The sequence below is a fragment of the Notolabrus celidotus genome, chromosome 8, assembly GCF_009762535.1.
Source record: "Notolabrus celidotus isolate fNotCel1 chromosome 8, fNotCel1.pri, whole genome shotgun sequence".
NCBI lineage: Eukaryota > Metazoa > Chordata > Actinopteri > Labriformes > Labridae > Notolabrus > Notolabrus celidotus.
The window spans coordinates 34,421,201-34,437,467 of record NC_048279.1 but is presented as its reverse complement, the minus strand read 5'-3'; the positions used below and the strand labels follow the sequence as shown (position 1 = coordinate 34,437,467).

The 16,267-nt window shown below is 41.8% G+C and overlaps 1 protein-coding gene across 3 annotated transcripts in view; it reads left to right on the top strand.

Annotated features, from left to right (window-relative positions):
* Window positions 1-16,267, top strand: part of htr4 (5-hydroxytryptamine receptor 4) — a 364,595-nt gene that overhangs the window by 266,000 nt on the left and 82,328 nt on the right. For all 3 annotated transcript variants that reach the window (XM_034689826.1, XM_034689827.1, XM_034689825.1), the window contains 2 exons: window positions 2,278-2,431; window positions 9,873-10,438. In XM_034689826.1, the coding sequence (XP_034545717.1) occupies window positions 2,278-2,431; window positions 9,873-10,438 (720 nt within the window). The remainder of the gene's footprint in view (window positions 1-2,277; window positions 2,432-9,872; window positions 10,439-16,267) is intronic.

Here is a 16,267-nt window from a genome sequence, read left to right as displayed (position 1 = left end):
TCCGACTAATAACTGTCATGATGGAGAAGTAATGAGACGCTGCAGCCGAACATCCTGTCTCCTGCAGCAGCCGAGGCCAACCGATGATTTAGAGACGAACAGGGGAGGAAATGTTCTGATGCAACAGATGGAGCGAGATGCTACAACAGTGATGAATCTCTTGTTAGCTATTACTGTAGTTTCAGGTTCTATTTTTAGATCATTTCAGCAAGACCTGCTGGTTCTTTGAAAGATGGTAAAAGCAAAGGATGAAGGTTAAAGGACAGAGAGAAAAGTTAAAGAAAAGAATCAATAATAATAATAATTCATTTTATTTATAGGTGCCTTTCTGGACACCCAAGGTCACCTTACAACACAGCAATAATAAAAGCAACACTCAACAGTAAATAAATACATACATTAGAATAAAGAATACAATACTAGAAAAATGAAAGGGGGAGGGGAAGTCATTCCAGTCCCATAGAGTCTGATTAAAGGTGACATATGCAAAATGGACTTTTTAATGGTTCTTTACCTGAAATATGTTTCCCTGGCATGTCTACAAACCCCCCGAGAATGAAAAAAATCCATTCTGCCCCTGTTCTGATTTCTCCACCTTTCTGTAAATGTGTGTGAAACAAGCCGTTTCAGACTTCCGTGTTTTTGTTACGTAACAACAATATCCGGTCTGTCACGGAGTCAGAGCTCGGAGCTTGTTCAGCCCATAGACTGTATAAAATAATACTGAATCCCTCCTCCGTTTTTCATTACCTGCACAAATGTGTGCTAACAAGGAGCTTAGGAGGGAGGCATGCTAGTTGTAGGCTGTCTTAATAAACACAAAGGTCGGTTTTACTCCCCACGTCTGCAGATTTGAAGATCTAGTGGATGATTTTTATTTGTCATGGATAAGTGCTAGCGCTAATTAGCATAGCCACATAGCTATATGTTCATAGCTGTAGCTGTAGCTGTAGCTGTAGCTGTAGCTGTGTACCAAGACACACGTCGACATACTGACAAATAAAACAACAAGAAACACTAAATCTGTGACCAATCCTTCAGAAAGATCCTGCTGCCTTTCTGGCAGAGGTCGGTTTTACTCCCCACGTCTGCAGATTTGAAGATCTAGTGGATGATTTTTATTTATCATGGAAAAGTGCTAGCGCTAGTTAGCATAGCCACATAGCTACATGTTCGTAGCTGTGTACCAAGACACACGTCTACATACTGATAAATAAAACAACAAGAAACACTAAATCTATGACCAATCGTTCAGAAAGGTCCTGCTGCAGGCGCCTCTCCGTCAGGATCAGATTCAGAGGGTTGAAGTAACGCGATCTCTGAGCAGCCGTGTATATTCAGCCAACATGTAAACATTAGATCAGCGTGCCGGAGAGCCGAGGCACATCCACTTCCTGAGGGGGCGTGGTCAGAGGGAAAACAGAGTGTTCTGATGAGGAATGAAGAAGAGGACTTTTCAGGCAGACCAAAATCTGATTTCAAAGTGTTTTTTAATGTTATTTTATCTCGGGGGGGTTTGTAGACAGGGACACATATTTCAGGTAGAGAACCATTAAAAAGTCCATTTTGCATGATATGTCACCTTTAAAAGGAAATAAGATTCCTTACTTTAAATAAATGAATATAATAAAATAAAAGAAATAAAAACTGACTAAAATTTGAACTAGATCATAAATAAATAAATAAATAAACAAACAAACAAATAAATACATAAATAAAGTGAGGAGAATAAAACTGTCATAAGAATAAAAGGAGGTAAAGAAGTAAGAAGGAATACAAAGATGTGGGCATGAAGAGTGCAAAAAGAGGCCGGCAGAGACAATTAGGTGGAGTTAGTGAAAGACAGAAAGGGACAAGAGGAGAGAATGTGTTTGAAAATGTTGTAGTGCTTAATTTGTTGCATATTTTTGCAAATGCATTGGCAGCAAACACCCTCATGTCTTGCCAAAGAGCTCATTCAAAATGGAGAGGAGAGGCAAGAACAGAGGGACTGAAAGCACCAGAAATAAACACGCATTCCAAATGTGTCCCATTGTGCAATCACAGCCCATTTACAGCCCTACTTATTGCAGTCTGTCGTGATGCGGGGACGAGGATATGTAAAAATGTTTGAGGGCTTTGAGTCTGAACGAAAATGTAGGAATAAAAAACATCTGGGGATATGAAGGACGTGTGAGTTTGATGAAGATTAAACTCACATACAGGATGTTCCTTCTGCTTGTGTTCACCATGTTCTCTGTTGTGTTCTCTGATTGGTTATCCTGTTTCCATCCACAGGTACTACGCTATCTGCTGCCAGCCTCTGGTCTACAGGAACAAAATGACGCCGATGAGAGTCGCTCTGATGATTGGCGGCTGCTGGGTTATTCCCACCTTCATCTCTTTTCTTCCCATCATGCAGGGCTGGAACAGCATCGGCATCGACCACCTGGTGAGTGCTGTAGAGGCTGTAGATAAGGACATTGCACTCACTCTAGTCCAGGTCTAGACCGTACTCTATGTTCTTTTATTAACAAAGACCCAGCATTAAGACAATAAGATCCAGTCCCATCTTACAGACAGGACTCAGTCTGATCTCATCTTAATCCACCATGAGCAGAGCACTTTGCAGCATTTAGCAAGTTACAGCTGCAAGGACAAACTTCCTTTAACAGGCAGAAACCTCCAGCAGGACCAGACTCATGTTAGAAGTCAGAAAATGAAGGACAGATTTGCAGATTGTGTGGACAGAGAGAGAGAGACTCTACCTCATGCTCCCTCACCGTCTCTATCTGAATGTCTGCAGAATTCAACCCTGAGCTGTCCGTCAACAGGAGCACCGCCCGGCTCATTTTTTGCCCAAATTTACACTCCACTCACATTTTTGTCTTCCTATATATCTAGCACCCAAACTAAAGTTTACAGCACAACAGCACCAAGTTTGCACCGTGCAGCAGAGCTAGCAGCATATCTCCTTGGGTCTCATTAGAGCTGTTGAATAGTCAGGACATCGAGGCAGTTTTTGGCACGAACAGTGAGCAAAACAACCTGAGCTCAGACACCACAGAGACTGACACACAAGATGCTGTCTGGTTTTAATGGTTCCTTCTGTTTTTAGGACTATGTGGTATTAACTGCTTTAATTGTTCAGAGATCTGAGTCTGTAGTTTCAAACTAAATCACATCATTTATCCTCAGTCAAGAGGTGTTTGTTGTTGATGTTGTTCTTCAGTCACTTTGACTCATTATAACCAACATGTTGTTTTTCTTGTCCATCAAGTATCATCACTATGTGCAGTGTTTCCCACAGAATAATGATGTACCTGTTGCAGTGGAGGTTTTGTTTCTCTCCGTAACAACTAATTACCACAACCCTCATTTTGCAATCCTTCACTTGATACTGTGTTAATGCAACAGTTGACCCTCCTGGATGTAGCTTGTTAAAGCTGGGGTTGGTAGTCAGATTTAGATCCACTTTTTGTTATACTGGTTAAAATTATCTTTCTGTCCTGATGGTAATCTATACCAAAAGAGCCAAAAAAAAGCTGCTATCTACAGCCGGAGTAAACCTGGGAAAACACCAACCAATCCCTGCCATCAGGAGCCAAATGATGAAACCAATCAGATCCCGTCCTGCCGTTCTGCCCGCCTCCTGCAAAGCGTACATTTCATGTTCTTTTGTGTCTGACATTGTACTCCGCCTCTGGGACTTTCTTCATCCTCCTCATAAGCTTCCCTGCTGAAGCTTTTCTGTTGTGACTGCTCGTCCACCTCAATGAGTTCTACCTCCTCCATCAATCAATCATCAATCAATCTTTATTTGTATAGCGCCAAATCACAACAAACGTTATCTCAAGACGCTTTTACAAACATAGGAGGTCTAGACCACTCTGTGTCAAATTATGAACAGAGACCCAACTTCAAGACAGGGTAAGACTCAGTCTGACCCCACCTTAATCCATCATGAGCATTGCACATCGCAGTATTTAGCTAGTTACAGTGGTGAGGAAAAACTTCCTTTTAACAGGCAGAAACCTCCAGCAGGACCAGACTCATGTTAGACAGCCATCATGCCTCGACCGAGTTGGGTCTGGAAAGACAGATAGAGGGGAGTAAGAGAGAGAAGTGATAGTGATGAGACGAGTCGTAGAAGCTGTTGCCGCTGGAGTCCAGATCGTCCGCAGCAGGAGGACGTCTACAGCAGCTCAGATGCTGGTGCATGTGAGCGAGGGCGTCGTTTTGGAGGAGCTCTGAGGGGAAGGGGAGAGGGGTTAGAAGGAGTCCTGAGGAAATGCTACGTTCAAATCCATGCTAGTTTTCCTTGACTACCAACCCTAGCTTTGACAGGCAGAAACCTCCAGCAGGACCAGACTAATAATAGACACACATCTGCTGATACCGTGTTGGAGAGAGGGATAGATGGAGATGAAGAGAGAGAGAGAGATGATAGTGGTGAGACGGATAGTAGTAGTTGTAGCAGCTGGAGTCTGGTATGACAGCAGCAGGCGGTCTTTTGATATGATGAGGTGGAGTTAGGGGAAGGAATGAGCGTGGTTTGGGTTCAATTTTAAAATAGTTGCTGCTGGTGTTGGCTTTCTAAAAAGATCATTTAGGATTAAAGAAGCACTGACCTTCAAATGTTACCCAACATCGATTCTGGCTTTCACACAGACATCCCGGTTTGCTGGTGGAAATCCTGCTCTTGATTTAACCTGCCCTCCAGTTTAATGGCCTTTGGTAGCTTTTCAAATAAAGTCAATGGACGTGAACCACACATTAAAACAAGCAGGTGGAGGACTGTGAAACAATGTTAGAGGGCTCCTTAAATGCTGCGTTGTGGGGCAGTGAAGTTGCAGGATTTGATGTCTCGGTTGTGAAAATGGGACACTGCAAAGTTTGTCAGCTGTCACAGATAACGTGTGATGATGTGGGACCTTTAGATAATTTAATGCTTTCTGAATTCTGCTGGATAAGCTCATCACAAACTTTGTAATCTGTGAATTTGAGAGACTCATTAAATGTCTCAGGAACGAGTTCTGTGCATGCTCCGATAACGATGGCTCATTTTTTCAATAAGTCATTTCAGTATTTAGAGATCAGAGCTGTTATAGAGGTCTTGTGTTTGCAGGAGATTTATGCACAGAGAGGTATTTTCTGAGAGGTTTGGCATTTTGCAAAATTAACTATCAAATGGAACAAGTCAACACATGAACTTTCCAACTCAGTGAGGAAAAACCTGCTCTTTTTTTTAAAAGTGAATTATCCTCTGTAATTGATTTAGGAGGAAAACTCATTCCAGCATGATTAAAATACAGGAGCGGTCGACACACTTCAAACAAGACTCCTCATCACAGGTGGAATAAATGGAGTTTCCAAAGTGCAAAATAAACACATCATTAAATCACGTTATTCAATCATCTGCTTAGCATTTGATTGATCTTTTATGCTGAGTTAATTAGCATACGTTGATGTTAATAAGAGGTAAAGATGGTCAAGTTTAACACGTGCAGCATGTACCGGCTGAAGAGCATCAAAGACATTAAAGGTGACATATCATGCAAAATCGACTTTTTAATGGTTCTCTACCTGAAATATGTGTCCCTGTCTACAAACCCCCCGAGAATGAAAATAATCCATTTTGCCCCTGTTCTGATTTCTACACCTTTCTGTAAATGTGTGCTGAAACCAGCCGTTTCATACGTCCGTGTTTTTGTTGCATAACAACAATATCCGGTCTGTCACGGAGTCAGAGCTCGGAGCTTGTTCAGCCCATAGACTGTATAAAATAATACTGAATCCCTCCCCCGTTTTTCATTACCTGCACACATGTGTGCTAACAAGGAGCTTAGGAGGGAGGCATGCTAGTTGTAGGCTGTCTTAATAAACACAAAGGTCGGTTTTACTCCCCACGTCTGCAGATTTGAAGATCTAGTGGATGATTTTTATTTATCATGGAAAAGTGCTAGCGCTAGTTAGCATAGCCACATAGCTACATGTTTGTAGCTGTGTAATAATAATAATAATTATAATAATAATACCTAAGTTTTATATAGGGCTTTTCAAGAACTCAAAGACGCCTTACAAGAGAGACAATAAATAAATACAATAAAGACATATAAGATAAGCAGACGACAAGGGAAGAGGTGGAATAATTAATGTGTGGGGAATGCCTGTTTGAAAAGGTAAGTATTTAACTGTTTCTTAAATGAATGAAGTGAGTCAGAAGCACGGATGTGTGGGGGGAGAGAGTTCCAGAGGGTGGGGGCGGCTATGGCAAAGGCCCGGTCCCCCAAGGTACGGTGCTTGGATTTAGTAATGGGAGTGAGGAGGTTGGAGTCAGAGGATCGGAGGCGGCGGGAGGGGTGGTAGTACTGGAGAAGGTCAGTGAGGTATGGGGGGGCCAGGTTATTGAGGGATTTGTACGTGGTGAGCAGGATCTTGAATGTACCAAGACACACGTCTACATACTGACAAATAAAACAACAAGAAACACTAAATCTGTGACCAATCCTTCAGAAAGGTCCTGCTGCAGGCGCCTCTCCGTCAGGATCAGATTCTGGATCAGATTCAGAGGGTTGAAGTAACGCGGGTCTGTGAGCAGCCGTGTATATTTAGCCAACATGTAAACATTAGATCAACGTGCTGGACAGCCGAGGCACATCCACTTCCTGAGGGGGCGTGGTCAGAGAGAAAACAGACTGTTCTGAGCAGGGCTGAAAAAGAGGGTTTTTCAGGCAGACCAAAATCTGATTTCAAAGTGTTTTTTTGAGCATAAACTTTAAAGACATGTTTTGGGGACCTCTTAGACCAATATATGTTGATGAAAAAAGCGTGATATGTCACCTTTAAAGACAGCATCCATACCGTATTGCAAAGCAGCTTCAAGGTGCCCTTTAATCAGTGTTAAATCCACGTGTACCATTAAAAACAGCCACAGACTGCAACACAGATACAATAAATGTCTGTATTTGTCCTATCTTGCATATTTCTACTCTTATCTGTGTTCACGCTCAGGTGCACTCACGCTTACATTGAAAACATCACAAACCCATTCATGGAAACGTCTCTACCTTACAGACGAGTGAGCGTGTGCTTGCAGCGATGCAGACTGATCTATGTGTTATTCATCTGGTAGCCCCGAGCCGTAGTTTCCCACAGAGATGAGATGATAGCAGAGGAAAAGCAGGGCTGGGACTCCTCTGTGATTAATGGTGAGGTGCAGAGCCTCCTTTTCTTCCTCAGGACCTGTGTTCTCCTCTCATTCACTCAGCGGAGACTCAGACTGAGGGGAGCAGGGGGTTTTAAGTGGGTTGTTATGCAGTCTGCAGGCGTTTCATGGCAGAGCTGTCCAGCAGCAGCTCCAGAGCGTGTGGTTACTTTATTTCTGTATTTCCAAAATCCCACCTTTTTGTGCCAGCTTGTGCACATCCGTGTGAGTCACGTGTGCATGAGAGTAGAACTAATCTTTTTCAGGGTAGTTGTATTTTAATTTACTTTCATCAAAGCATGAAATAACATTTTATTTTTTTACAATTTTGTGAGCAAAGAAAAAGTATAAACATGAAACAGATTTACTCAAACTACTTCTGGGTGAAGCTGGAACCTCCAAGCGGCATCATGTTTTCTAAAAACATACATTCAGACGTTTGTAAAAAAACCTGCAGGAGTTAGTCAGAGTTAGTTAGATCATCATCAGTACATGTAGGATAAACCACCTCACTAGAGGTATTAGATATGTCACATGTCCTGGAAATACCTGAGGATCCTGCAGGAGGAGGGAAAATAAGGATTTATAGTTGTCATCTGAAATACCTCTCCAAGCATCCTTGACCCAACCCTGACTGGACAAAAGGAAATAATAATAATAATAATAATAATAATACATTTTATTTAAAGGCGCCTTTCTCGGCACTCAAGGACACCGCACAGATAGAAATATATACATACACGAATTCACATTAAAGGAAACAAAATCAGAGTCAGAAATGAAAACAATATAAACTAACAAGGGGTAAGAAAATAGAAACATTAAAAAGTGACAGTGCAATTGGAGTCAGACGGAGTAAGCGGTTTTAAACAGATGTGTTTTGAGTTGTGATTTGAAATGGGGGAAATAATCTGTGTTTCTGAGTTGAGGTGGTCATGAGTTCCAGAGACGGGGAGCAGAGCGGCTGAATGCTCGGCTCCCCATAGTGGTGAGACGGGCGGAGGGGACAGACAGGTGTATGGAGGAAGAGGATCTGAGGGAGCGGGAGGGAGTGGGAACATGGAGGAGGTCGGACAGATATGGGGGGGCGAGGTTGTGGATGGTCTTGAATGTCAACAGAAGGACTTTGAACTGAATGCGGAACTGAACAGGGAGCCAGTGGAGTGATGTGGTGGATGGAGGGGGTTCGGGTAATGATACGGGCAGCTGAATTCTGGACCAGTTGGAGTTTATGGAGGGATTTGTGAGGGAGGCCGAAGAGGAGAGAGTTGCAGTAGTCCACACGGGAAGTGACAAGGCTGTGGACAAGGATGGCGGCAGTGTGGGGGGTGAGGGAGGGGCGGAGACGATTGATGTTACGAAGATGGAAGTAGGCAGTCCGGGTGATGTTATTGATGTGTGATTGAAAGGATATGAAGGAATGACCGCTGCAATATCACAGAACTGAAAAACTGTATGGTTATAGACTTCACAATGAAATGTCAAAGATTTCTCTTTTGTTGTTTGTTGCTTTTTGTAAATATGAAAAAAAAAAAAATCTGGACCAGATTTGGAAATTCACTTTTTTCTATTCAGGACCAGAAAGATTACTGTGTCTCATTTTTTTCATAGGATTGCCCAAATACCAGATCTACTGAATACTGGGCACTACTGCACCAAAACCCCAAGAATCTGGATCATGTCTGTAACATGAAGGGGGATTTATTGATATGCTTCATATCAGGACGAGGACCGAGCACATTTACCTTATACAGTACAGCGTCCTCAGATATGTCAAATGTTACATCCACACATGCCCCTATGCCATATTTTGACTTATATAGACTCACTATATGGCTGGAGTATTACCAGATCTGTGGCATATCATCACTCTTTGTCAATGAAGCTCAAAAATACTGAGCTAATATAAAAAATTTGATGTTTGTCGCATTCAAAACACAGCATGAGTCGTATTGGATAAATATCTTAACTTCATATTCTGAAATACTCAAATTGGTGGTATAGACATTAGCTCCAGATATGTCATTTTACAATGCTGTGGTCAGACAATATCCAGTGTGGGTTTCATCATGTATGGGTGATGCTTTTAAAGTATGTGGGTGAAAACATCTCTAGATTTTGAGATATACTGTCCACAGGGGGCACCAAAATCCACACAAACTGAAAGATTCTCACAATTGCTTGTACTCAAATGTTTTGTGAAGATACATGTCATTTTTTTGTTATGAAATCCTCTTGCTAAAGTGTAACTCATCTAATGTGTTGCAGTAATGTTTCAACAATTCAAGGGTTAAATATACAGTATCTAAAAACAATTTCCTAGGTATCAGCATACTTGTAAAGATGTTTCTTTTTTCCACCAGTTTAGAATTCAGTACTCTGCTGGGATCAATCCTGACTATTTTGGTCCAAGTCATTCCAATCCTTCTCAAAAATGTAGACAACACAGACTTAAGGTTTTATTCATGTTATCTTCCAAGAAACCTTTTGAAATTGTATCCTGTCAGGTAGTTTTAATCTGGTCATATCACAATATAACTTTTGGCCCCAGATGCTAAAGCAGAGAAGTTAAGACATGTTTAATTCCACAGTTCTTATGTGACAAATGTCTGCAGCAGTAACATCTCTGACTCGTCCCTCACGATGCGTCTCTAACTCTCCTCTCTGATGTGACTTCTCCGCTCAGATCGAGCAGCGGCGTCACAGCGAGGGCAGCAACTCCACCTCCTGTGTCTTCATGGTCAACAAGCCATACGCCCTCACCTGCTCTGTGGTGGCCTTCTACATCCCGCTGGTCCTCATGGTGCTGGCCTACCAGAGGATCTACGTCACAGCCCGTGCACACGCCCTGCAGATCAGCATGCTGCAGCGAGCGGGCGGAGCAGGTTCTAACACAGACTCTGCCGACCACCAACGCAACCACCGAATGAGAACAGAGACCAAAGCAGCAAAGACTCTGTGCATCATCATGGGCTGTTTCTGCCTCTGCTGGGCGCCGTTCTTCATCACAAACGTAGTGGACCCCTTTATAGACTACACAGTGCCGGACCAGCTGTGGGTCGCCTGCCTCTGGCTGGGCTACATCAACTCCATGCTGAACCCCATCCTCTACGCCTTCCTCAACAAGTCCTTCCGCCGTGCCTTCCTCATCATCCTGTGCTGTGGGAGGAAGAGGTACCGCAGGCCGTCCATCCTGGGGTCCGGTGCTGCCTGCACAGCCACGCAGATCAACGGATCCACGCATGTACTCAAGTAAGTCCCTCCATATCATCTGGTGTGACACAGCTGAAGTTTCAGGATGATCTGTGACAGTTCCTGTTGCACACGCACATCCAGGATGAATATCTCTCTGAAATGTGAAATGTAGGATTTTGTAGAAGCAACCTTCTGAAATGAGACGGTCTGGTCTGTAGAGGATTTCACTTCACCAGCTCTTAATCTTTCATTGTTAGGTGCTGCTCCTGTTGTCTGGTAACCTTGAAAGCTGCACCAGAAGTAGCTCACCTATTACTTTAAAGAAAACTAGACATTTCAAGGCCTAGATCTGTTGCAAGCTTTTCGATCAAGTTGAAACCAGCTGCTTACATTTTAAAGGTATTGCTTCGCCATTGTGTTAGAATCTCGAGATAGGTAGGGCCACGAAGGATGCAGGAGAGGGATCTGTTGAAAGTTGGACTCATTTGTCAATTACTTATCATGGAGCCTTGAAAAGGGACTGCCTTCTCGTGCCACAATGTTGCACTGCTCTCTTCAAAGGATGAAGCCCCTAATCAGGGACCGAGCTACATTAAATCATTTTGCTTTCACAGTGTGTCTTCTATGTTCTGTGCTTTGCTAACACCTTCTCATAAAAACCATACATTCAAAGCAGCAACATCTCCCCACCACAATGACTTCAACACACTTCAACTCCAAAACTCTTCCAAACATTAACACACCAAACTGATGACAGATACATGGTGCACTTCTGATAAATCACAGTGTCTCTAACAGTCTAATACAGCTTTTGATTGTTGTAGAGTGTTGGCTTGCTGACCTCAAGGCTCAAGGAAGTGTTGGTTATATTAGCCACACTATAATGCCAGAATATTCAACTCTTTCTTTCTTGAGGATTTTCTGGAAATATGTTTACATCTTTGTTTCAAAGAAGTTATCAAGAACGTTTTACTTGCTGCATCGGCAGCCATTTTTACACTACGCCATCAAAGAAGATCCTCGTTTTTGGCTTTTAATTCCTTCAAATAAGATTTAGATCTGGTCCTGTTTGGGCATTTTGGCTGAGATTAAGTTGTAAAGTTATTCTGGAGCTTTAATGAGAGAAACACACCCTTTAAGATTTGAGTTTCAGCAGTGCAAGTTCTCAATTTTCAGATGCTAAGTTGGCATTTTGCCCTTCCGATGTGGTCCATTCTTCTGGTCTTTATTGATAGAAGAAGAAGAAGAAGAAGAAGAAGAAGAAGAAGAAGAAGAAGAAGAAGAAGAAGAAGAAGAAGAAGAAGAAGAAGAAGAAGAAGAAGAAGAAGAAGAAGAAGAAGAAGAAGAAGAAGAAGAAGAAGAAGAAGAAGAAGAAGAAGAAGAAACGTACTTTATTAATCCCCAAGGGGGAAATTCAATTTTTCCACTTGTGTTATTTTTTGGTCATGCTTCACGTAGTTTGGTGTATATACATACAATTTTATGCACAAACATGCAGTGGACATGCATGCACATGGCATCAACCAGCACACCCCGAGCAGTTGGGGGTTTGGTGCCTTGATCAAGGGCACCTTGGCAGTGCCCAGGCAAGTTAACCAGCACCTCTCCAGCCACCAGTCCACTTGCCAAGCTTCTTCCATGCTGGGACTCGAACTGGCGACCCTCCGGTTGCCAAGCCAAGTCCCTATGGACTGAGCTACTCTCGCCCCCAAGACATAATACTTTGCAGCCCCAAACTAAACACGACTCTAATGTTTAGTTGTTTGCTTCCTACTGCAGATAATGCACCACTTAATTTTATGTATAATTCCCAAGGAAAATTGCTCAAACATCACAATGTTGGGTTGAGGGTAAGACCTTGTTAAAGACACAAAAATCCTCATCATGTGAAATAATCTTTGACAGACTTGTTTGGGAAGATGATTCAAAACATTAGATTGAAGGTGTATTTTAAGAAATGTTAATTCATGCTGAGAGAAACTAGAGAACAAACCTTAATGTAATATTTTACCTGGAAAAATAATGTCCTTATTTAGTGTTTGATATTCTCCTCTGACATTCTCTCTATGTGATAGATTTTTCCTGGAGTGTATCTCATAAACTCTTTAAATACAAGCCGTTTGAAACCCCGGCAGTGTTCCTTATCTACCTAGAAAAGAAAACACATTAGTCCCAAATCTCTGCGGCAACTCGCCCCTCTTTTTCTTTGACCTTCAGCATGCTCTACCTTTTGGTTCCTGATCCTTTCTGTACATGCACGTAGCAGCAGTAGTCTAACACAGCGCAGAACGAGCTGTTTATCTGTTTATCTGCGTACGGTAATGAAACTCAGCGAGGTCAAATAACAAGTAGGAGCTCATTTTGATAAGGGAGGTTTTGTTTCCAGGTGTTGAGGACTTAATCTCTGAATATCCTGCAGTACTCTGTGCTCTCCTAGCTGCCTCATTACTCTCTGTTTCTAAACATAGAACATATGTTTCACAGAGATAACAGCGTGACGTTAACATGTCACACATGTCATCTTCATTTTTCCCCAGACTCTGTCTCTGTGTCTGCTTGGACGATCTTATCAGTATTCAAATATGATGAATGATGTGCAGCGGTTTATTGTTCACTGAATCCTGGTTAATGCTGAGACGGTTAAACCTCACGTTTATCTGACAGCACATGTTTGTGACGGGTTAGAATAATGACATCGACCTTTGACCTTGCTATGAATCTTAACAGCTGAGCTGGTCTCACTGACATAACTCTCTTTCTCGTTCCCTGTCCTCTGTGCACGGCACCAGCCTTTAAATAACACAAACCTGTTAGTTACATCAACAAATGAGAGACAAACAGACCTGTCTTTTTTATGTTTTAGGGGTTTGAAGACCAATGGTAGTTATTTAACCATGCCTTACATGACAGCTGAAATACAAAACACATAAGGGACAATCTGATGATGTAGTGGAAAGAAAAAGGAACCACATCCTCCCTTTTTTTAATGTATTTTAATTCATTGATGGTTCATTAATCAGTAAAATATATAGTATACATGGACAAACTGGAAACAGCCATCCAATGTAAGAATCAGGGTCTGTTTTCAAAGCTGCCTACTATACTAGCAGTACGTACTGATTTGGCGAAAATCCAGTATGTATGTGAAAAAGAGCAACATCTTCAGTATGCCAAAACTTCCCGGATGTCATACTGATTCGGAACAATTTCTCAGTATCAATCAATCAATCAATCAGACTTTATTTATAAAGCGCTTTTCATACAATGACATTGTAACACAAAGTGCTGTAGAAGAAAAACAACTTAAAATAGAATTAAGAAAAAGATGCAGCATGCAGTATGCAGTATGTAGTACGTAGTATGCAGTATGCAGTATGTAGTACGTAGTATGCAGTATGTAGTATGCAGTATGTAGTATGCAGTATGCAGTATGCAGTATGCAGTATGTAGTATGCAGTATGCAGTATGCAGTATGCAGTATGTAGTATGCAGTATGTAGTATGTAGTATGTAGTATGCAGTATGCAGTATGTAGTATGCAGTATGTAGTATGCAGTATGTAGTACGCAGTATGCAGTATGCAGTATGTAGTATGCAGTATGTAGTATGCAGTATGTAGTACGTAGTATGCAGTATGCAGTATGTAGTATGCAGTATGTAGTATGTAGTATGCAGTATGCAGTATGTAGTATGCAGTATGTAGTATGTAGTATGTAGTATGCAGTATGCAGTATGTAGTATGCAGTATGTAGTATGCAGTATGTAGTACGCAGTATGCAGTATGCAGTATGTAGTATGCAGTATGTAGTATGCAGTATGTAGTACGTAGTATGCAGTATGCAGTATGCAGTATGTAGTATGCAGTATGTAGTATGTAGTATGCAGTATGCAGTATGCAGTATGCAGTATGCAGTATGTAGTATGCAGTATGCAGTATGCAGTATGTAGTATGCAGTATGCAGTATGCAGTATGTAGTATGCAGTATGTAGTATGCAGTATGTAGTACGTAGTATGCAGTATGTAGTATGTAGTATGCAGTATGCAGTATGCAGTATGTAGTATGTAGTATGCAGTATGTAGTATGTAGTATGCAGTATGCAGTATGCAGTATGTAGTATGCAGTATGCAGTATGCAGTATGTAGTATGCAGTTTGTAGTACGTAGTATGCAGTATGTAGTATGCAGTATGCAGTATGCAGTATGTAGTATGCAGTATGTAGTATGCAGTATGTAGTATGCAGTATGTAGTATGCAGTATGCAGTATGCAGTATGCAGTATGTAGTATGCAGTTTGTAGTACGTAGTATGCAGTATGTAGTATGCAGTATGCAGTATGCAGTATGTAGCACGTAGTATGCAGTATGTAGTATGTAGTATGCAGTATGTAGAATGCGGTATGCAGTATGCAGTATGTAGTATGCAGTATGTAGTATGCAGTATGCAGTATGCAGTATGTAGTATGCAGTATGTAGTATGCAGTATGTAGTATGTAGTATGTAGTATGTAGTATGTAGTATGTAGTACGTAGTAAGCAGTATGCAGTATGCAGTATGTAGTATGCAGTATGTAGTATGTAGTACGTAGTAAGCAGTATGCAGTATGTAGTATGCAGTATGCAGTATGTAGTATGCAGTATGTAGTATGCAGTATGTAGTATGTAGTATGTAGTATGCAGTATGCAGTATGCAGTATGTAGTATGCAGTATGTAGTATGTAGTACGTAGTAAGCAGTATGCAGTATGTAGTATGCAGTATGAAGTATGCAGTATGTAGTATGTAGTATGTAGTATGCAGTATGTAGTATGTAGTATGTAGTATGCAGTATGTAGTACGTAGTATGCCGTATGCAGTATGTAGTATGCAGTATGTAGTATGCAGTATGCAGTATGTAGTATGCAGTATGTAGTACGTAGTACGCAGTACGCAGTACGTAGTACGTAGTACGCAGTACGTAGTACGTAGTATGTAGTATGCAGTACATACGGCATACTACATTCGTAGGTATTATGTAGAAGGCCGTTTCGAAAACATCCTTAGTGTTTATAGAGGATGCTAATTGGCAAAGCCTTCCCTCAAAAAGAAAAAAAAAGGCTACGCTAGGTTCAGAAAGATACAATAACACCCACATTTAGCGGTGACAGCAAGTACAGAGAATCAGACAGCAGCTGCAGAGGGTGCAGCCTTTAAAAGGCGTGCAGGCATGGCAGCTGCAGGTGAAGATTTTGCAGTTCAGGATGCAACCAAATGAAGAGTTGTTTGGGAGGGGAAAGAGCCGACTCTCACTGCTGAGCTGAGCCAAATGATCTTCATCACTAAGAAGAGCCAGTTTCCCATCACTAGTGTTAGTCCATCTAGAATAAGACTGGTTAAGGCAGCAGAGAGCTGATGGGTGCAGATTCTGCTGTGTGCTTAGTCTTCAGCATTTTCAACAAGATTCCTTAAACAGGACTCAGAAGCTGCACCCTGCTCCTGATGTGTTGGCATATTTCCATGTGTCCGTCCTCTGTTGTGATGAATTCCCTCCTTGATTTAGTCTCAGCATGTCCAGAAGTTCTTTTCTTAAATTCTCTGACCATGAGAAAAGCCGCTGGTCTGGGGCGATTGTGTCATTTACGTAAACACAGGTCGAGGACAAAGACAGGCTTCCATTTCTGGAGTGTTTGGACTGCCGTCTTGAACGAAAGAAGAAAATTTCATCATTGCTGAGGAATTTTAAGTAATTTGGAGATTTATTTCAAGTGTGGAAGCGCTCTGTGTTTATGCAGAGGAATATTTAAGACTGTTACGTCTGGCTGAGGATTGCAGCTCTGCTTCCTCTGGGACCGGGTCGCTGATACTCGACCTCCTCTCTCTGTGCTTTTAGAGAAGAAAGGAGCTGTTGAATGC